Source organism: Phyllostomus discolor, chromosome 1, assembly GCF_004126475.2.
Source record: "Phyllostomus discolor isolate MPI-MPIP mPhyDis1 chromosome 1, mPhyDis1.pri.v3, whole genome shotgun sequence".
In the NCBI taxonomy this organism is placed as follows: Eukaryota; Metazoa; Chordata; class Mammalia; order Chiroptera; family Phyllostomidae; genus Phyllostomus; species Phyllostomus discolor.
The window spans coordinates 60,908,799-60,932,654 of NC_040903.2; the positions used below are offsets into that span (position 1 = coordinate 60,908,799).

The window sequence follows — 23,856 nt, forward strand, 5'->3', positions numbered from 1 at the left end:
CAAAACAGTGCTCTAAAGGTGAATATATTATTATTTAACTCATAATTGGAAAATTAATCTTTTTTTTTAATATTCAGTAAGCTTGATTGTGTTTTTATTCTTCTTTTATGCATGGCTTTTACCAAAAAGTTATATGAAGAATTTCTCTTTTTTATTATTATTATTTTTTAAATTTTATTTTAATCATTGTTCAATTACAGTTTTCACCCTTTTACTCCCAATCCAGCCCCTGAAAAATTAATCTCAAGATTAAAGAGTCAGCTTTTAAAATGTTTACTCTGATAAAAGGCACAAACATAAATTCAAACCAAATTAGTTTTTAAATAACATTAGCTTTTCAATCACCTTCACAAGCCAAATGTTTTTTTTTGTTATTTCTTATTTTTTTTTCAATCCCAAGTATTTACAAACATGAAAATGTCAGGTGATTTAGCTTTTAACACAATCTGTAGAAATACGTTCCAAACTGGTTTATACCAACTGTTTCAGAGTAATATTCCTTTCTAATTGAAGGTGTCCTCTGTATCCTCATTGTGCTAAAAAACAATTCAAAGACAATCATTTTCCTATGTTGGCAGTATGTCCTTGACTGATTCTACAGTACTTGGTTTACTAAAAATTATTCATAACCTTTAAATAAGGAGAAATGTAAGCAGAAAATAGCTAAGTCAGAAGAAGATAGATTAGTATTAGGCAAGCTTTTAATGTTTTAATTAAAAGACAAAATATTCTCAAGCAAATGGTATGACATTTGTCCATTAAAAAAATTATAAACCATTAGTATCACTGGGAGGAAACAAAAAACCCCAACCAAGAATATATAGAACTTCCAAATTTTTTCTATTATAAAGAAAAAAAGCTGATTAGATTTTACGTACATGTGAAATAATCAGTTAATATTATATCACAACAGACTATTACTACTGAAGTCACCTAAAGATTTCATAAGATGACCACAGTAACACATGCAAGAAATCCCTTTCATGTTTTCAATCAAGTTATATTTCAAATTTTCCGTTGAAATGGATACAATCATATTCACAAATATGGCATTATTTTAGACCTGTTTGTCTTAATACTCAATCAAAAATTTTCAGTATTTCAATGTCTACATTCAGCTATCAAGAACTTAATTTCATCTAAAAAAGAAAAAATCTATTAAGTCAATGTGCTACATATTTAGCAACAACAAATCCACTTACTTTTTTTTCTTTCTCATGATGTTTATCCTGAGAGTGAGAGGAAGAATCACTTAAACTTTGATCATATGACCTATTAGATCCCCGTTTGCTCTTTTTCTAAAAAAGAAAATATATATACATATATGTATATGTATATAAAATTTTTGAAATAATCGTTTTGTTAGCCTTAAACCAATTTAAGTGTGAAGTATTTCAAAATGTCTACTGTTGTAAAAAAAATGTCTCACTATTTTGAAATATATAACTAGACACCATCCATATATTACCCAATGCATTATAAAGAAAAATCTGACCCTAAATTTAATTAATGCCATATTTTTGTACATTAATTAAAATGTGTGAAAATAGGCTACAGTTTCAAACAAGCAATAGCTTATTTGTCACTTTATCACACAACCACCTCATTTAAAAAATCAGCCATAATTTTCAAGCTTTGCTTTAAAAAAGAAAAGTTTCAACCAAAATAGAGAATGCCATATTTTAAAGAAGGATGCTAAGACTAGAGGAAAAGAAAATATCTGAAGGGTTATTTTATGCCACTAGGAAAAGCAAGAAGATTTTTAATCTCAAACAGAATTAAGGCACACAGTTTTCTAAAAACTTGTTTCTGCAGTTAAGAAGAAAAATTAAAGAAAATGTCAGTATTAGATCCATGCGTTTTTCAAAGCATTATTAAAAGTATCACACATTTGTGTTTCAAGTATTTACATGGTTTCTTAATAAAGTATGGTAGGAGTATTTGAGGTGTTTAAAACTTGGTGGTACAACTAATTAGTTTATACTAGATAAAAATGACTATAAGAGGTGCTCAAATTCCATGCAAATATGCAGCTTATACAAGAACAGCATGTTAATAATTAGCAATGAGAAAATGCTATTCACACAAAATCCTTCATTATTTCTATATTTTATCTATATCATCTGTCATTTAAAAAATAAAAATTCCAACATGCTTTCAAACATCCAAGAAGCAAACTTTTCAATTTTGTTATCTCAAAATTTGTCTTATACACTTCAGTCTTCTTTGTCAGTTATTAAAATACACTAGTTTCCAATATCAAACAATATATACACATACTTTTAAGTATTTCATATACATGAATCAGAATCCTGGAGTTATGAACTGTTAATTTCAAGAAAAATAGATCCCTAATGTTATTATCTACCAGGGATGGAGAGAGGTGAGAGAGGGAAAGATGGAAGGAGGAATAAAGGGAAGGAGGGAAGGTGGGGAAGAGGGAGTGCCCCAGCCTTAACAGAAAGGTAACAAAATTTTTTTAAAGGACGCTAAAGAAAAACAAAGGAGCCTTAAACTTCAGTATACATATCTGATTGCTTTCAATGACAACTGAGAAACAGACACTTGGGACATTAAAAAAATATTGGTCCTTCAAAGGAACATGAACACAAAATATTTAATAGTTAATCAAATATTACTAATTTAATCATCTATGCTACAGTGTAACAGTAAAGACTGGCCAAATCTAAAATAGTCCCCAAAGTTGTATTTAAATATATTTTAAGATCTTTAACTAAGAAGTTACAAAACAGTCTTGTTTCAGTATTACTACCTCCTAGTAAATAAATGGGTATACATATAAAAATAAATAGCAATAGTAATAAAGCACAAAGATGAGAAATAAGAAATAGAGAATCACAAAATACTTGTAGTCAAATGTCAAAAATCATTACCTAAAAATAGTATTGAGTTATATAGTTCTTTAAACATTTGTTTTTTCTACTAAATGTATACCAATATTTACTGTTAACTATTAATACATATTCTAAATTAGGATTTTGGAAAATTTGCCTTTATTAATGAACTGAAGAAAGCAAAATCTTTTATAATTATTAGGTCTTTTGATCCCCGGTAAAGAACATGCAATGCAAACCCAATCTCAAAGAAAAAAATCAAAGGAAAAAGAATAGCTATTATGCCTTCTTTAAGCGTCAACTCTACTGTTAAAACTAATCACTTAACATTTTAATATTAAATTCTTACCAGCTTACTAAAATGGTATTTACAGTAGCCACAGTATTGGACATTATCTGCACCATTCCCTTCTTCTTCACAAAGTAGTCCAGCAAACTGAGCACTGAAAATAAAAGCCAATTATATCAATGAAATTTCAAACCACAGTGTGTGTATATATATATATATATATATATATATATATATATATATATATAAATTGAAATTCACTTCCAAGCACATAAAGTTTTAAAAAAAATAGTAGATCTCCTAAGAGAAAAAAGACAATATAAAAGGTTTTCTTCTGGCTGTGGCCAAGTATATTTCACGCCAATCTGTGGTTGATTTTTTTTTTGGTTGGTATTTTTTAAAGTTACAATTATGGTTTAATACAGATTTTACATTATGTTTTACATCACAAAGCATACAATGAATCTCTTTAAGAAATCCCCCCACAGATAATTAACACTTCATTTTACTTTTCAATCTATACCAGAGGTACCAATGGAAAGGCCAGGCCTCTAAAAGGCTGAAATGACATATGATGGTATTTGCCCATAGATGCAAGTCATATACTTTTAAGAAGGAAAATGCTTCAAGTCATAGCACAATATAGTAGGCAAGAAAAACACAAGCTGTGTTTTTCAATCAAAACCAATGGAAGAAATGGAACTGAAACCTAAGTTATGGTATTCACATATTTTAAAAATACAAAGTGTTAAAGTTTACAATCTAATCATCTTCTCAATTTAACCTTCCACTTTTAAGAATCCAAAATTATAGTTATTAGTATGTATCTCATACCCCAAAAATGAACTTTCATCATGGAAAAATTAAGTACAGTATTAAGAGAATTTATTAAAAAAATATTTTGCATTCCACTCCCCCAAAATAATCTAAAATAGACTTCATAAATCCATACACTAAGAGTTCAGGAAATAAAGCATGTGTCTATACTGACTATTAAATATAGATTGATTCTTAGAATTAGTGAGTAAATGGATTTCACACACTTTTATTTTGAACTATTGTCTATTATGTTTAATTTTTAGGATATTTTTGCTCTTGAAATTTTATGCTGAAAAAATATCTAAGTAACTTTGTAAGAAGTAGCCACTATAATAGTAAAAATAATGTTGACTGCTTTTTTCCTCCTTAAAATATAGACAGCAAGAAATGCTACTACCATTCATTGAATCCCTACTAATATTTCGGGCACTGCACAAAGTTTACCTAATAACAAATCAAAGGGCAGGTAACCAACACTAATATTTTAAATGAAATGAAACTGAATAAAGACACTGAAACCAGGATCCACCTACTGAAAATTCACACAGGTAAATACATTCAATGATCAGAATTACCTTTATCACAAATAAGTAAATCTAAACATAGACCCTATCCCAATAAAATTTACTGTAAAAAGTATTTGGGTACCTAAGTCTTTCATTTATAAGGCAGTCCCAATTTCAGTTCTGTACAATGATGGAAATATACTTACCATGTCACATGGAAAGCCTGTCTACATCCATGTTTATTACACGTCATGCAAGCTCCAGTGGCTGCTTTGCTTTCTCTTCCTTGTTCATCACAAATGTAGCAAGTCTTAGGATAGAAAAACAAAAACAAAAGTGAAACTATGAATTTTACACTTACCTTCAGGAGTCAAGATCATGTTTTACTATCTAACCTACTTTACTTCAAAACATGAATTCATGTTTTCTGACTATAACATAATTTTTACAAACAATACAAACATGAAACTATAAACAAGGACATATAGACCAAGGATTTCACAAAGGCACTGTATTCTTAGATTCAAAATCCCTATGAAATTAGAAGAATCTTGCCCTGCCCAGGTGGCTCAGTTGGTTGGAGCATTGTCCCATCATACACCAAAAGGTTTTGGGTTTGATCCCCAGTCAGGGCACATACCTAGGTGTGGGTTTGATCCCCAGTTGGAGCTCGTAAGGGAGTCAACCAATCAATGTTTCTCTCAATGTCTGTCTCTCTCTCCCCTCCCCAAAATCAATAAGCATATCCTCAGGTGAGGATTTATAAAAAAAGATAAGAATCTTCACAGGCACTGAGACCAGAGACCAGGACATTGTCTACCACACATTGGTCTGAAAACCTCTTCACCTGATTCCTGTCACAACATTGTAAAAAGAGGTAAAAAGAAATTTTGTCCTTCATTTCTTCTGGAAGTAAGCATATCTAAGGGAGTTTGATACAGGTAGTTGGGAGCTAAGACATGAAAGACAATCCTAAGTGAGTGAGCAAGGTTTAGGCCAGTACAATTGTCTACAAAAATCTCACATGGGCTCATTCAGCCCTGCCAACCTGCCATACTAGGCCTGAAAAAGATACTTTAGCTAAGGTCAGAGATGCCCCCAAGAGATACTGGCTAACAGACACTCCTAGCAACTTTGACATCTGACAAATGCAAATAGCTGAATTTCATATAATTTCATTAATTATATAAATGGCAACTTATGAATAGCTGTATAAGAATAAAACTCTTAGTTGGGGGAGAAGTTGAATAAACAAAAAATTAATGTCTAACTACATATAATCAGGTGATATACTTCTAAAATGAGACCAACTTCTGAACAGTAATAAGATATAACCTAGCTAAAAGGATCACATGGACTTTTGGAGCTAAAGAAATTTTCCCCCACTATGCACTATGATACCAATAACATCATTCAACAACATTTACCAAAAAAGCCTAATATCTAGTCAGGTACACAAATATAAAATCCTGTGTTGAAAAAAGGATTCACACTGAACTCAATTACAAAAATTACTTCATGGCTATAAAAAGTAAAGTCTCAAGTTACAACAAAACTATTTACCCAGACATACTGAATAAGAACATCTCTAACTGTTTGAATTACAAAAAGACAGTATGAAACAACTACAATGGAAGAATTTAACATACATTTTTTTAGCCTACAAATGATCAAGAAGATTCAAAAAGAAAGAGAGCTGACTTAAAGAGTAACATTTTATATAGTGAAATTCTTGGGAACTACATTGTGCAAATATGGCTCAAAGACTATCTTTGGAACTTCCAAAGGGCTAACACTGAAAGACACCATCATTTGACCATTCAATAAAACTAAAAATTACAATGAATCTTTATTTTAAGAAAATAAATAAACAGAAAGTAGAACATCAGGACTACTGAAATGGCAGAGTAAAGAGCACCACTGATTTTCTCCCTAGTGAATTCACCATTTCACAAGAGAAAACCAATACTCTGAAGTCTCTAAAAATTGTCCTAAAGACATGCAACAAATAAAGACAATTTTATTCAAGAAAATCTACTAAATTTCAAAAACAGTGTCTGTGACATCTGAGCTATGATTGGCTCCCATCACCACCATGCCACCTCCACACAAAGTGCTAGCTCTGTTTCGGAAGTTCCCTTCGGTTGAGTGTGATCAAAAAAGATGAGGGCTTCCTCTCACTTCAAACTCCTAGTATATGGCTATATTTTCACCCTAGGAGGGCAAGGTCTCAGTGACTCTCATCCTGCTCATCCCTGGTAGCTTCCACTCATAAACTCCCACCTTGACCTAACAACAGGTCAAGAATCCCAGGGTCCTACCATCCATTCCCCAGCTCACTAGTAGAATATAAACAAGCTAGGATTACTCTATCCAGCAGAGCTATCATTTAGAATATAAGAGCAGATAAAGTGCTTCCCAGACAAGGTAAAGCTAAAGGAGTTCATCATCACCAAACCCTTATCATATGAAATGTTAAGGGGAGTTATTTAAGAAAAAGAAGATCAAAACTATAAATGTTAAAATAGCAATAAATAGCCCTGGCTGGCGTAGCTCAGTGGATTGAGCACAGGCTGCGAACCAAAGTGTCGCAGGTTTGATTCCCAGTCAGGGTACATACCTGGGTTGCAGGCCATGACCCCCAGCAACCACACATTGATGTTTTTCTCTCTCTCTCTCTCTCTCTCCCTCCCTTCCCTCTCTAAAAATAAATAAATAAAATCTTAAAGAAATATTAATATATAACTATCAACAATTATCTAAAAAACAAACTAAGCAAAGAAGCAGAACAGAAACAGGATCATGGATAACGAAGAACATTGAGATGGTGGCCAGTGGGACGGACACCATGGGGGACTGGGGGAAATGAAGGGATTAGGTACAAATTGGTAGGTACAGGATAGGCAGGGGGATGTTAAGAGCAAGTACAGGAAATGGAGTTGCCAAAGAACTTATATACATGACCCACGGACATGAGCAAAGGAGGGGGTATCACTGGAGGAAGGGGTACTGGGTGGAGTGGCACAAAGGGGGAATAACTGGGTAAACTGTAATAACATAATTTAAAAAAAAAACACTTTGGTTATAAACAATTAAGACAGAACTGGCAGCTCCAAAATACTAGTAGAAACAAGCAAAACAGTAGGCCAGCAAGAGAAAGATAGCAAATAAGGACCCTGGATCACACTCCTCTCTGTGGGTCCAGAAGGCTATGGACACGAACTAGGGTGCACCCAATGAGGAGAAATCGAAGTGGGATTTGGGGCAGACTTAAAAGCATTCCCTAAAGCCACACACAAAGCCATCAATCAATAAGGCTCAAAGGGCTTTAGTACAACCTATGATCAAAACTGGCTGAACAATAAGTTATTCTTAGGGCAACTCCTAACAATCCAGACTTGAAAATAAAATCACACTCATATCAAATGGTCTAAAAGACTGTGTGCATGCTCAAGGCTGCATGCTCTCAAAAAAGACTGAAGAGAAAGCCTTAGATGATCTCCTTGAAAAATAAATCTAAGTCACACACAAATATGAAATGGCAAAGGATTAAAATCTAACTAGCTAAGAGAGCTTAAGCACAGTCTTTGACTAATAAGTGGTTTATGTTGACACAAAGGCAACATAAGAAGTCAGGCTTAAAAAAAAAAAGGAATGACATCTGAGCAAGGCCATCTAAGACATATACATTGTTAGGAAAATACACATCAGAGAATTATTTCAGCCAAGTTGTTAAATAATTGAGCAAACAAACAATAGTAAAACCCACAGGGGAAGAAAGAATCATTCTTCGGAGTACAGGAGTGGGGCAAAAGTAGGCTTACAATTATGAGTATGTGAAATAGAATTTATGCTTGTATTATTATTTATTAATCATTGCATTATTCTCAATACAAACCAATGTAAATCTACTTTTGCCCCACCGTGTACTATCTAAAATGCCCAGTTTTTAACAACAAAAAAATTATAAGACATAGAGAAACAGGAAAGTGTGATCTTCTGCACAAAAACAAGAAGGCAAACATTTGGAACTGCTGGAGGTAGAACTTTAGAAGACTTCAACCAAATGGAAATTCTGGAATTTAAAATTCAATGAAGGGGCTCAAGGGATTTGAGTTAGCAGTAGAAATACAACAACAAACTAAAAAACAGGACCAACAGAAATTATATAAATATTTTTTAAAATTATACCACCTAAAGAACAGTTTCTGAGAAATGTGGGACATCATCAGGTGCACCAACTTTTATGTATGAGAAAACCAGGAGTGAAAGAAAGGGACAGAAACTGTATCTGAATAAATAATGTCTGAAAAGTTCCCAAAATTTATGAAAAACAGGCATCTAAAAGGTTAAACTCAAACAGGATAAAAATGTAGAAATCCACATTCAAAATAATAGAGACCAAAAATAAAGAGAAAATCTTGATAACGTGAGAAAAAATGACTCATCACATACAAGAAAACCACAATAAATTGAACACCTTAGGTCTCATCAGAAACAATGAAGACAGAAGGCAGCAGAAAAACATTCAAAATGCTGAAAGAACAAAACCAATCAAGAATCCTATAGCCAACAAAGCTATACTGAAAAAATTAAAAGTGAAATAAAGACGTTCTCAGACAAACAAAAACTGAGATACTTTGTTCTTCGAGCTTGACTAAGGAACATTAAAGGAAATTCTTTAGGCTAAAACCAAGTAACACTAGACAATAACTGCAATCCACATAAAAAATAAAGAGTTTCAGTCAATTATACCCCCAAAAGCTGAAATTTAAAAAAAAAAGACTAAGTCAAAACAAATGGAGAATATTATGCTAAGTGAAATAAGCCAGTCAGAAGAAAGTCAATTACCATATGATTTCATTTACATGTGGAATATAATGAACAAATAATAGAAACATAAGCATACATACACAGAACAGACTAGCAGCTGTCAGAAGGGAGAGGGGTTGGGGAGCTGGATGAACAAAAGGTGAAATGATTAAACAAACAAATAAATAGACAAATACATAAAGGCACAGACAACAGTATGATGATAGCTAAAAGGAAAACTGGAGATGAAAAGAGACTTTACTTTGGGTGACAGGTGCATGCAGCAGTATGCAGATGATATTTTGTTAAGTTGTACACTTGAAACCTATCCGGTTTTGTTAACCAATGTTAGCCCCACAAACTCAATAAAAATATTTTTGAATAAAAAAGAACAGAAGGCTCTGACAAAGGTAATTTGTAAGAAATGATTAAAGAGCTGATAAAAAACCATATAAGTAGATATTTCTTTCTTATTCTTCTCTTAATTTAAAAAGTAATCGTATAAAACAATGCCCATAAATTTTATTGTTGGGACTATAACATATAAAAATATATTTGACAATGAGAACACAATCAAAGAGGGTGGGAATAAAGTTATATTGGAGTAGGAAAATAACACCATATGGCAACTTGAACCAATAGAAAGAAATGAATAGCAACAAAAAATGGTAAATAGGAAAATATACATATACACACACATTCATTCTATAAATGAATCTCCTCTTAGCTCCTTGAAAAGACGTAAGATTATATAAAGCAGTAATTTTAACAATGTACTATTGGATTTGCAGTATATACAGACATACTATCTATAATAATAGCACAAAAAGGACAGGAATGGCTGTATAGGAATGAATTTTCTACATTACTAAAATTAAGTAGATTCTGCTAAGATGAGTATTATAAGCCCTATGGCAACCACTAAGAAAATTACCCAAGAAAATATAATTTTAAAACAATGAAAGGAATAAAAATGGTACACTAGAAAATATCCACATAAGATTAAAGAAGGCAGTAAAAAAGAAATAGAGAGGAGCCCTGACTGGTGTGGCTCATAGGATTGGGCATCATCCCGCAGACCTAAAAGTCACTGGTATGATTCCCGACAGGGCACATGTTCTGACTGGGCACAGGTCACAGGCTGGGGAAATGCAAGAGGCAACCAATTGATGTTTCTTTTGTACATCCATGCTTCTCTTCCTCTATTCCTCCCTCCTTTCTCCTTTCTCTAAAACAAACAAACAAGCATGCAAACAAACAAAAAGATCTTTTAAGAAAAGAAAAAGAGAGGAAAAAGTTGTCACAAAAAAACAAAAACTAAAGTGGCAGACATAAATCCAACTACATGAATAGTATCACTGAATGTGAAAGTGCTTCAACTGAAAGGCAGGAGCTAATAAATTAACAAGTTCCATAACTGTCCACAGAAGGCATACTTTAAAGTTACTAACTGGTTAAAAGTAAATGGATGAAAAAAAAACTTACCATACAAAGTGAAAGCAGAAGACAGCTGGAATGGCTATCATTACATAAGACCGCTGCGCCCCCGCCAAAAAAAAAAAAGACTTTGAAATGAAAAGATAAAGAGGACATTTTCTAATAATAGAAAAGGTTGCCTTGACTGGTATGGTTCAGCAGGTTGGGCACTGTCCCACAAAGCAGAAGGTCACTGGTTTGATTCCTGGTCAGGGCACATGCCTGGGTTGTAGGTTCAGTCCCTGGTCAGGGTACATTCAAGGTGCAAGCAATCATGTTTCTCTCTCATATGGATGTTTTTCTCCCTCTCATTCTCCCTCCCATCTCCATTATGAAAAAATAAAATCTTTTAAAAGAAGGCCAACTCATCGGAAAGTTATCATTTTAATTATATATATATATATGCATCTAATAACAGAGCCCCAAGATACATAAATCAAGATAGAAAAACAAATAATTTAATGACTTAAAGATTCTCATTAAATAGCTATTAAATCAAGAAGCTATAAAGTACCTGAGGATTATTAAGAAAATGCTCACAAAGAGCAAAATCATATCTAAATAAAATGTTAAATATGTGAGTAGAACTATACTGAGGCAAATTCATAGCCTGAAAATTTTCATTTTAAAAGAAGTCATAATTTGACCTAATTTTTTCAATAAAACAGTGTTCATATCAAAAAAATACAAGAGCCAAATTCCAAACCTGCTAAGAAATAGAAAGCTTGAAGAGCATTATGCCAAATTTAATAAGAAAAAGCTATTTAAACTAGAAAACAACTTCCTGAAACTACAAAAGGTTTGCAGTTGTAAGGCAACCAAGTAGCCTGAACTCCAAAAAGAGATGCACTCTGCCCCCAACCCACTAAGAACCACAAGACACTCAGACTATAGGAGGAAATGCAAAGAAGGAATCAGCTAAAATTTTAACAAATTGCTAAAGGCTGATTATAGGATAGTGTGTAAACAGAGAAAATAAGTTCACACTCATGCACAAGCTATATTCTATAAGGTTTTAGAAGGAACTCATAGGGAAGATTGAAAGAAAGGAGTCAAAACAACCAGAAAGAATCTGACTCAGTGGTGTAGATGTAAAGAAAGAAATCAGGCACCACTAAGGGGAAGACATGAAATCCCACCTCTTGCCCACTCCTTTCAAAAGCCTTAAGCATCTGGGGAATTGGCAGCAAACTCTATCATGCCTAAGGCATGGATAAAGACCCACCATGATGCCCTGGCTAGTGTTGCTCAGTGGGTTGAGTGCAGACTATGAAACAAAGGGTCACCTGTTGCATTCCCAGTCAGGGCACATGCCTGGGTTGCGGGCCAGGTCCCCAGTGGGGGCCATGTGAGTGGCAACCACATAATGACATTTCTCTCTCTCCCTCCCTCCCTTCCCCCCTCTCTAAAAATAAATAAATAAAATCTAAAAAAAAAAACACCCCACCATGGTTAGGAGAACAAAGGAAAAAAATCTTTTATCACTTAGGCAAAGAACAAATAAAATTCCCAACCACAGGATCAGCAAACAATACAATAGTACTAGAGGTCTTCTAAGCTGGAAAAGGGGCAGGAAGCTCTCTCTCACAAGTCCTTCCACAGATACAAAGCAAAGTATGTCATAAGAAGAGGGATAAGGAACCTCTGAGGCTGAGATATACAGAGCTACCAAAACTAAGGCTGGACCAAAACAACAGAGAAATCCCAAACCAAAAATATCAAATAAAAAACAACAGCAATCTAATACCAAAGGAGAGGCAAACGTGGTAAAGTCAGAGCACAGAGAGAACTACCTCCTGTGGCACAGTGAACAATACAGCTGAAAGGTAAGAACGGAGCACAAACATCATGGAACCAAAAACCCAATACCCCAGACTTCAACCTATACATATGGTATCATTAGAAGAGGACTAAGGGAAAAGGCCACACCAATGGGTACAGAAGACAGACTGTCAAGCCACAGAGAATTATTCTCAGAATAGAATAATTCTTAGAATCTAACAGAATTTTTTCTAAGTTACAAACCTGCTTTACACCAGTAGCCCCCTTTTTCCTTCTTATTTCTCCCTTTTGGAATAGGAATTTCTATACTATACCTGTCCCACCATTGTACCTTGGAAGCAGATAACTCTTCTGTATTTCACAGGTTCACAGATCAAAAGGAATTTTGCCTCAGGAAGGACCATATCCATGCCTGATTTAGAGGATTTGATTAGAAGATGATATTTGGAACATTCAGGTTTATTATATTTAGGTAAGATTTTTTAATTTAACAGTTGACACTAGAATAAGACTTTGAGAGATACTGGGATAGAATAAAAGGATTTTGCATGTTGTAAGAAAATTAATGGGGGGGGGGCAGAGGCAGGTGGCAGATTACTATGGATTGGATTATGTCCCCCTCAAAAAGTTACGTTAAGTCCTAATAACCACCCCATACCTCAGAATATGATCTTATTTGGAAATCAGGTCACTGCAGGTATAATTAGTTAATATTAGGACACAGTGAGTAAGGATAAAATTAGTGTTTTTATAAGATGATGGCCACAACCCTGGCCAGCGGCTCAACTGGTTGGAGCATCATCCTGTAAACCAAAAGGTTGCAGGTTCAATCCCCAGTCCAAGTGCATGCAGGAGGCATGGAAATCAATGTTTCTCTCTCACATTGCTGTGTTTGTGTGTGTGTGTCTCTCTCCCCATCCTCTCTCTTTTCCCTCCTCTCTAAAATCAATAAACATATCCTCAGGTGAAGGTTTTTTTTAAATACCATTAAAAAAAAACAACAACCAGAAGATAGCCACATTAAGAACACAGAGACAAAGGAAGAACACCATGTGGGTAAAGGGAAAAATTAAAGTGGTACATCTACAAAGCCAAAGAATGCCCAGGATTGCCAGCCATCACCAGAGGCTACGAGAGAGGTATGGAACAAATTCTCCTTCTGAATTCTCAGAAGAAACCAACTCTGTCAATACCCTAATTTCAGACTTCTAGCTTCCATAATTTTGGGCGTAAATTTCTGTTGTTTTAAGCTACTGGCTATGAGTTAGCAATGTTTTGGAGTTGACTAAACACTGGAGAGGGGGTGTGTTTTGACTCATTATATTACCATTTTAAACATCACAATTTACAAAATAGTTAAAAATAAAAGAAGCTATGTTATAGTAATAAAGATAAAAGTTAAAGCTTTATAAAAGCAGAAGCAAATTTGAACAAAATTATAAAACCCCAAAAACGTTCTTTATATTACGTACAAAAGAAATCAAGAATTTAAATAAAGGCTAAAAAAATCCCAACCACATTTTTCTGTATATTTTATTGATTATGCTATTACAGTTGTCCCATTTTTTCTCTCCTTTATGCCCCTCCACCATGCATCCCCTGTCCCACCAGCATTACCCCCCTAGTTCATGTCCATGGGTCATACATGAGTTCTTTGGGTTCCCCATTTCCTACACTATTCTTGCCCTTCCCCTATGTATTCTTTACCTACAATTTATGCTTCTTATTCCCTGTACCTTTCCCCCCATTCTCCCCACTCCCCACTGATAACCCTCTATGTGATCTCCATTTCTGTGATTCTGTCCCTGTTCTAATTGTTTGCTTAGTTTGTTTTTTGTTGTTTTTTTTTAGGGTCAGTGGTTGACATGTGAAGAAAACTCAAAGAAGATGAGGTGACACACAAAGTATTCAAACACTTTCAAAAGTCAAAACCAATTTGTGAAGAAAATATCAGTTAGTTTTGTACTTTTAGAAAGATCTGTACGTTCTTCGATGTCACAAAGCACACTAATCCAGTAGCCTACCTCAAACCAGACTTTTGTGCAGGTAAGATGCATTTCTTTATTTCCTCATCATTGTGGGAGAGAGGTGGTAGATGCAAAGAGCACTTGACAAATCCCCTAAAGAGGTGTCATTTGGTGTATTATCTGGGAATTTGGGTTGTCACAGTTTAAGAGCAGGTGAATGCTTTGAACTTTCAAGGGAAAATCCAAAAAAACTAGACCTATAACAGGGAAAAAGGGCAAGCTGTGTATTCCTCTACAACTTAAGAGAAATCTTTCCCAACAATATTAACTTGATCAATATTACAATTTGTTACTAGATTCTCTGCTTCCTTTTGACACTATTCCATGGGTTTCTATTATCCAAGCACTGCTGAAAGGTACTATTGGGGGATGAAATCTCATTATTTCAATTTTAGACCCAAAATGTAGCCTTATTTTCTTATTCGATATAATTTTTTCCCTTCTATCTGGAAAGTCATTTTCATCTTCCATGTGACTTTGAAATCTGTAGAAGTTGTATCATTTTGCTTTATGTATCTCATTTCCAGCATACAGAATATATCATATATATGCCACTTGTAGAAAATGCGCCAGACTAATGGTTGCAGCTATTTCTGTCAATTTCTTGGAACAATGCTGAATGGTAATGAGAATCGGTATATAACTTCCTTAGTCCCACAAGGCTGCTCTGTACTTATGTGCAAAAATTTGTTTACACAGAGAAAAGATCTCTGTATTGCAAGTGCAGGAAAATACGAATAACACTATAATTTGGTGTATGCTGTATGTTCTTATATAACCTAACTACTTTAAAAGATTCCAAGTTTTTAATCACCCTGTATGTCTGACACCCTCCCCAAAACTATAAAGTATAATTGTGTGTCTATGAGTATTTTCTTTAAGTAACCAAAACTGAAAGGCAAAGTGGGGAAAAAAAACCTAAGGTATATACAGGCAAAAATTTAGTATAATTACTTAAAGGGTACATAACTTAAGAAAACCTAGCAGTTTAACAGGTAAATAGGCAAAAAAAACCACTCAGTTCTGACTGCCTAACAAGTAATCAAATAAAAATTACACTAATTAGATATCATTTTCAACTACTGAATTACAAAATATTTAAAATAATTTTTAATAATGGTGTGGTAAAAGTGGCATTTTCACAAATTATTAGCTATAAAAATTTGGAAAACAGTGAGGCAATATTAGAAGAACTTTAGAAACAAGTTTAGCCAATGACACGATAATTCTACTTCTAGATTTCTAGCCAAAGGGAATAATCCAAAACACAGGGGGAAAGGCTTGGTGAAGCAAGATTTCTGCCATGCTTTTATATGTAACAGAAAAACAGCTCGATAAAGCCTCAGTGTTCAGTAATATGGAAATGGTAAAACAAATCATGGCACAAACATTAGAATCAGTAAAAAGCCAGGAATAAAATCTGTATTTTTGGCATAATTATAATTCTTTTCTTATTTACAGATCAAAAAACAATTAGAAAGCAATGCCAAACCTGGCCAGGTAGCTCAACTGATTAGAGCATCGTCCTGTTATGGCAAAGTTGTGGATTTGATTCCCGGTCAGAGCACATACAAGAATCAACCAATGAACGAATAAGTAAGAGTAACAGCAAATCAATGTTTCTCTCCCTCTCAAGTCAACAACAACAACAATAAGAAGAAAACAATACCAAAACACTTTAAATACAGGGATGGGCAAAAGTAGGTTTACAGTTGTGAGTATACACAACAGTTTATTCCTGTATTCTTCATTAATTATTGTATTATTTATTTGTATCACAACTGTAAAACTACTTTTGCCCATCCCTGTATTTAATTTTAAATGTATCAAATATTAAATTAAGTGTTATCTGATGTAATCTATAATTTGGTAATCCTCATCATGACTGGGAAGCCCAAGGTTGAGGATCTACTAAGGGTATTCCTATGCTCCTTAAGAAAAGATAATTAAAATATTTTATGTTACACCATATTTGGGGTGTATGTTATTCTGAGGAAAGATTCCTTATGTTTGATCAGAATCTTGAAGACCTAAAAAAGGTAAAGAACCACTAAGTTTAGAAAAATCTGACCTCCCTTCAAAGTCTGTCTCCCAGCAGAGTGATACACTTTACTGAGACTCCTTTAAAATCAAGCAACTCACACAGATCAGTTTACCCAATTTTATGCAGATGGATTCCAAGCTAAAATAGAGTAAAAGTCGTGCCTTAATTCAATGTGCTAATGTTCTTCTGTAGTGTGAAAAAAAATAACTCCCAACACACAATCACCCCTTTATCAGTTTTTCATGAATTAAGTAACCTAAATCACCTCTATTAAAAGTTGCCAAAAAACTCCCTTGTGCATTATTAGTCTTCATTTAATGCAAAAAAAAAACGACAGAGATAAATTCTCAAGAAGTCTGTGCAGAACATTGAACTGATTAAAATTAAATAATCAGCATATGTGATTTGGCATATATGTACATCAGGAACCATTTACAGGCTTTTTTACAGTTGCTTTAAATAGAACATCTATGGAACAGGAAGATAAAGAAGAACACCTACACAACTCGTACCTCTTTTGCAAAAGTTATCCTCTATGTTCACTTTCTACTGACGAAATGGTATCTAGGGCACCCATATTTTTCCTATGTGAAAATGCCTTATTCTAAGCCCAGATGCCTACACCAGAGTTTCTGTTAGAAATTTAGAACTATAACTCTTTGAGTCAGTTTCTTGTAGGGAACACAGATAAAATAGGAGCAGAATTATAGTGATTACTACATGGAAGCAGAAACAGAATGTAGACATAAAAGAGATTGCAGGGCCTTCAAAGATGGAGTAGACAGTATTCTCTCTCTGTCTGACATTCTAGTTTCAAGTCCAATTCCCCATGAATGCTGTGAGACTTCCTAGTGTAGCCCTTCCTCCAACCTCATTTGCACTTTAGCTAGTTTTAGTAAATTTAATTTCCACTATAATAAAGTCTTCGGTCTTATATCTAAGCCCTTGTTATAATAATGTTTCTATGGAAAAACAATTGTCAAATTTGACTTGCCTTGTTTTAATATCATATTGCCCAGCAATGTATCTATCTTTAAGTATGTTTTTATAAAATCTCATCATTTAATCAATTACATGTAACAGATTATATAAACATCTATCATCTAAAAGTACCCAATACACCAAATAAACATTAAAACAAAAAGTGACATAAGCAAATTTGTATATTGGTGAGATTTTAACCCCATAATCTATTTTAATTAACCACTATATACTGCCATTTCGCTAAGTTTAGATTTGAATGTTGCTTTTTGAAGTAAAGGAGCAAAGAAATAACCCTGAAGGAATTTATACTGCCATTTTTTCACAGTCCTTAGTAAACCTTATTTAATAGAATAACTTCTTAACTTTGGAATGGCAAAAAAGGCAATTAAAAGTGAACTCGAGCCCTGGCTGGCATAGCTCAGTGCAGGATTGAGTGCAGGCTGAGAACCAAAGTATCGCAGGTTCAATTCCCAGTCAGGGCACATGCCTGGGTTGCAGGCCACGGCCCCCAGCAACCGCACATTGATGTTTCTCTCTCTCTCTCTCTTTCTCCCTCCCTTCCCTCTCTAAAAAAACAAATAAATATTTTTAAAAAAGTGAAGTTGAATACAGAAGCACAAAATACACAAAGAACAAATATATATATTTATTTATTGTATTTTAATTGTTGTTCAAGTACAATTTTCTGCATTTTACTCCCAGCCCAGCCCACTCCCGCAGCCCTCCCCACCTCCCTCCTGTTTCTACCCTCCTCTTGTTGCCATCCATGTGTCCCACATACTTGTTCCTGCCAAACCTTTCCCCTTCCCCTTGAAATTCCCTCCCCTCTCTCCTCTGCAAATATGTTTTTAAAAAAACGTACTATTCCCTGGAGGAAAAAATAGCAAATACAATAAAACGTGTACATGCCCTGGCTGGTGTAGCTCAGTGGATTGAGCATGAGCCTGTGAAGGAAAGGGTCACTGGTTCAATTCCCAGTCGGGGCACATGCCTAGGTTTCGGGCAGGGTCCCCCAGTCGGGGACACATGAGAGGCAGCCAGCCACACACTGATGTTTCTCTCCCTTTCTTTCTCCCTCCCTTCCCTTCTCTCTAGAAATAAACAAATAAAATCTTTTATAAACAAACAAACAAATAAACAAGAATCTTTTTTAAAAAGTAGAACTTAAAACAAAATAGAATGTGTACCTGTAAGAAGTGGGGAGAGGGTGGAAGATAAAGACAAGAGATAAGCCAAAGAGGGAGATTCAAATTGAGAATGAGGTGAGGTACCAGAAAGGACAAAAGAAATTTTATTAAGATTTTATTTATTTATTTTTAGGGAGGGAAGGGGGGGAGAGAGGGAGAGAGAGAGAGAAACATCAATGTGCGGTTGCTGGGGGATATGGCCTGCAACCCAGGAATGTACCCTGGCTGGGAAGCAAACCTGGGACACTGGTTCCCAGTCCACGCTCAATCCACTGAGCTACGCCAGCCAGGGCAGAAATTTTTGATATATACACAGATGTGAGATTGTTTCTCTTTTCCAAATGATTCCATTGCCCACAAAAAAAAAAAAAAAAAAAAAAGGAATTTAAGTGTTCACTTGAGTAGGATAAAGTAGCAAGCAAAAACAAACATATATTAGATATACATAAAAGCAAATGTTCAACGTTTTGGCAGCAATGTGAATTATATCATGGGATCTTATTATTATATTGTTAATATGTGCTAACAAACAACTTGTAGACACAAGGCTTGTTTTACAAACAAGGTAATAAATTCAACCAAGATATGCCAAGAACTTCAAACTTAGTGTCTTTGTACTACGAAATGAGTCAGTTAACTTAACTCCTCTCTATATATTCTATTTCAGGTGAGGATGATGTGCCTAATACTTACCTTCTTGAAACTGAAAATCCATTCTGATTTTTCTTCCCCATTAAACTAATTTGGCACATTAAACTAATCACCAACTTTGGTCAATCAAGCCTCTTGCAAATTACCTAAATGTCTCCATCCCTTCATTTCTATCATTCTCTACCACTTCTAAGTCATTATTACCTTTCTGAAATACTGTGAAAGCCTAAACAGTTTCTATGTAACTACTTTTTTTCTCTTTCTATTCCTCCTCTCCCAATCCTCTCTTCACTATCCATTATAATGACAGGCAGACCTAAGCATATACCTCCCAAATATAACAACTCTTCAATTGAGATAAAGTTCTAGCTCCTTAACTTGATACATGAGGCCCTTGAAAATCTGGTCCTGACAACCTGTCTCAGAATTCTACGCATGATATTCTACACGAAGTTGTAGCAATACTGCCCTTCCTCTTCACCATCATTTCCCTCTCCCCACCCCCTGTAACCCTCCGTACTATTTCCCACTTCAAAGCTTTTGCTCCTTTAGTCTATAAAATCAATAACCACTCGTGTGCTCCATTCTATCTCCTCCCCTCACAACCAGCACCTGAAGACCTCTTAACTTTTTAAAATTCAAGGAAGCTAAAACATTTTCTAAGACACCACCCCTCTCTTTCTTCAGCCATGTTAGACTATGTTAAGTGAACAGTCTCTACTCTAGAATTCATGCACATACTACACAGTAAGCCACCATTGATTTACGCACGTCTATCCAACCATACTGAACGATGTATTCCTCATGCTTCCTACCATGCCTGGTACATATAGTAGAAGATGCCATAAATGCTGAATAAATGAGTAGATGGATGAGTAAACAGCACAATCTGAATTTAGTTTTCTTTAATGACACTAGCAGGAGTCCTGAAAGTGCAGGAGAATATTTACTACTTTCAAATTATTTTCACCCAAATATTAAATATATTGATAAAAACTTTTAAAAATAGCTGTCCACTATTCCTTTTGAAAAAAACTGAAAGGAAGTCAGACTAGCAATTCTTAGGTTGTCCTCTATCTTTGAGCTTTTACAATCCAATGACAACACGTTTTATATTGTTTTTGATTTGCTTCTTTGTCTATTATTATCCGTCCTATATTTATACTCATTCCTTTATAGCCATATAATACATTATTCAAAAGGATATAAAACAGGTATTATACATTATTTGCCAAATCTCTAGGAAAATTGTAGCTTTCTAAAACAAATGCTTCCTTCACTCTGAAGAACACAAGCTTCCATCTTGAAAAGGTTCACAAATCTCTATGTTACCCCAATCTTCATATTTCCTTTTTAAAAATTTATATATATTTTCTCTAATTTTATTTTAATCATTCTTCAAATAGTTTTCTCCCTTTTACTCCCAATCCACCAGCCCTCCCAACCCTCCCCCATTCCCTCCCATTACTACCCTCCCCCTAATTTTTGTTCATGTGTCCCTTAAGTTTGTTCCCATGAACCCTTCCCAATATCCCCTGAAATTCTCTCTTCTCTACCCTGCGGTCACTGTCAGCCAGTCCTCTATTTCAGTGTCTTTGGTTATATTTTGCTTGTTTCTTTGTTTTGATGTTTAGGTTCCTGTTAAAGGAGAGATCATATGGTATTTGTCTTTCACTGCCTGGCTTGTTTCACTAGCATAATGTTTTCTAGCTCCATCCAAGCTGTTATGAAGGATGGGAGCTCCTTCTTTCTTTCTGCTGCATAGAATTCCATTCTGTAAATGTACAATAGTTTTTTGATCCATTCATTTACTGATGGGTATCTTGGTTGCTTCCAGCATCTAGCTATTGTAAATTGTGCTGCTATGAACATTGGAATGCACAGGTTCTTTTGGATTGCTGTTTTAGTATTCTTAGGACAGAGTGCCAGCAGTGGAATCGCAGGGTCAAAAGGCAGATCCATTTTTAGTTTTCTGAGGAAGTTCCATGCTGCTTTCCATAGTGGTTGTACCAGTCTGCAGTCCCACCAGCAGTGCACTAGGGATCCCTTTTCTCCACAACCTCTCCAACACTTGTTGTTTGTTGTTTTGTTTATGATGGCCATTCTGACTGGTGTGAAGTGGTATCTCATTGTGGTTTTAATTTGCATCTCTCTTATAGCTAACGATATTGAACATCGTTTCATGTGTCTTTGGATTTTCTGAGTGTCCTCCTTGGAGAAGTGTCTGTTTAAGTCCTTTGCCCATTTTTTAATTGGATTCCTTGTCTTCTTAGAGTGCAGTCGTGTAAGTTCTTTATATATTTTGGAGATTAAACCCTTGTCTGAGGTATCATTGGCAAATATGTTTTCCCATACAGTTGGTTCTCTTTTAATTTTGATACTGTTTTCTTTAGCTGTGCAGAAGCTTTTAATTTTGATAAGGTCCCATTTGTTTATTCTTTCCTTTATGTCCCTTGCTCTAGGGGACAAGTCAGTAAAAAAGGTTCTGCGTGAAATATCTGAGATTTTCCTACCTACGTTCTCCTCTAGGACTTTAATGGTGTCATGTTTTATATTTAAGTCTTTTATCCACCTTGAATTTATTTTTGTATATGGTGTAAGTTGGTGCTCAAGTTTCATTTTTTTGCACGTGGCTGTCCAGTTCTACCAGCACCATTTGTTCAAGAGGCCATTTTTAATCCATTTTATGTTGCTGACTCCATTGTCAAATATTACTTGACCATAGAGACTTGGGTTTATTTTTGGGCTCTCTGTTCTGTTCCATTGGGCTATGTGCCTGTTTTTATGTCAGTACCAGGCTGTTTTGATTACAGTGGCCTTGTAGTATAGTTTAGTGTCAGGTATTGTGATCCCTCCTACTTTACTCTTCTTTCTCAAAATTGCAGCAGCTATTCGGGGTCCTTTATGATTCCATATAAATTTTTGAAATGTTTGTTCTATGTCTGTGAAACATGCCATTTGGTACTTTAATAGGAATTGCACTGAATGTGTAAAATGCTTTGGGTAGTATGGACATTTTGATGATATTAATTCTTCCAATCCATGAACATGGTATATGTTTCCATTTGTTTGTGTCTTCCTTGATTTCTTTCCTGAGTGTTATGCAGTTTTCTGAATACAGATCTTTTACCTCTTTGGTTAGGTTTATTCCTAGATATTTTATTTTTCTTTTTGCTATTTCAAATGGGATTTTTTCTTTGATCTCTGCTTCTGCTGTTTCATTGTTGGTGTGCAGAAATGCCTTTGATTTCTGGATATTGACTTTGTATCCCACTGTTTTGCCAAATTCATTTATTAGGTCAAGCAGTTTTTTGGTGGAGTCTATAGGATTTTCTATGTACACTATCATATCATCTGCAAACAGTGACAGTTTTGTTTCCTCCTTTCCGATTTGGATGCCTTTTATTCCCTTTTCTTGTCTGATTGCTGTGCCTAAAACTTCCAGTACTATATTGAATAGAAGTGGTGAAAGTGGACAGCCTTCTCTTATTCCTGATCTTAGTGGAAAAGATTTTAATTTTTGCCCATTGAGTATGATGTTGGCTGTAGGTCTCTCATATATGGCCTTTATTATGTTGAGGAATGCTCCCTCTATTCCCACTTTGCCGAGTGTTTTTATCATGAATGGGTGCCGTACCTTATCAAATGCTTTTTCTGCATCTATTGATATGATCATGTGGTTTTTGTCTTTGCTTTTGTTTATGGGATGTATTACATTTACTGATTTTCGAATATTGTACCATCCTTGCATCCCTGGAATGAATCCCACTTGGTCATGGTGTATGATCTTTTTAATGTATTGTTGGATGCGGTTTGCCAGTATTTTGTTGAGGATTTTAGCGTCAATGTTCATCAGTGATACTGGCCTGAAGTTTTCTTTCTTTGTTGTGTCTTTACCTGGTTTTGGAATTAGGATGATGTTGGCCTCATAAAAAGAGTTTGGGAGTCTCCCATCTTTTTGGATTTTTTGGAATAGTCTGTGAAGGATAGGGGTTAGCTCTTCCTTAGATGCTTTGTAGAATTCTCCTGTGAAACCATTTGGTCCAGGGCTTTTGTGTGCTGGGAGTTTTTTGATTACTGCTTCAATTTCTTTTGTTGTTATTGGTCTGTTCAGGCTTTCTGCTTCTTTTTCATTGAATTTTGGAAGATTATATTTTTCTAGAAATTTGTCCATTTCACCTAGGTTTTCAAATTTCTTGGCATCCAGTTCTTTGTAGTAATTTCTTACAATCGTTTGTATTTCTGTGGTATCTGTTGTAATCTCTCCTCTTTCATTTCTGATTGTGTTTATTTGGGTCTTCTCTCTTTTTTTCTTGATGAGTCTCCTTAAAGGCTTGTCGATTTCGTTTATCTTTTCAAAGAACCAGCTCTTGGATTCATTGATCCTTAGAATTGTGCTTTTAGTCTCTCTGTCATTTAATTCT

At 34.8% G+C, this 23,856-nt stretch overlaps 1 protein-coding gene across 15 annotated transcripts in view; it reads right to left on the minus strand.

The window, feature by feature from the left end:
* Positions 1-23,856, minus strand: part of MLLT10 (MLLT10 histone lysine methyltransferase DOT1L cofactor) — a 254,453-nt gene that overhangs the window by 122,773 nt on the left and 107,824 nt on the right. For 14 of the 15 annotated variants that reach the window (XM_036023436.1, XM_036023475.1, XM_036023459.1 and 11 more), the window contains 3 exons: positions 4,676-4,779; positions 3,205-3,298; positions 1,203-1,298 (listed from right to left, as the gene is read on the minus strand). In XM_036023436.1, coding sequence (XP_035879329.1) covers positions 1,203-1,298; positions 3,205-3,298; positions 4,676-4,779 — 294 coding nt within the window. The remainder of the gene's footprint in view (positions 1-1,202; positions 1,299-3,204; positions 3,299-4,675; positions 4,780-23,856) is intronic. The other variant, XM_036023450.1, reaches the window with a different exon arrangement.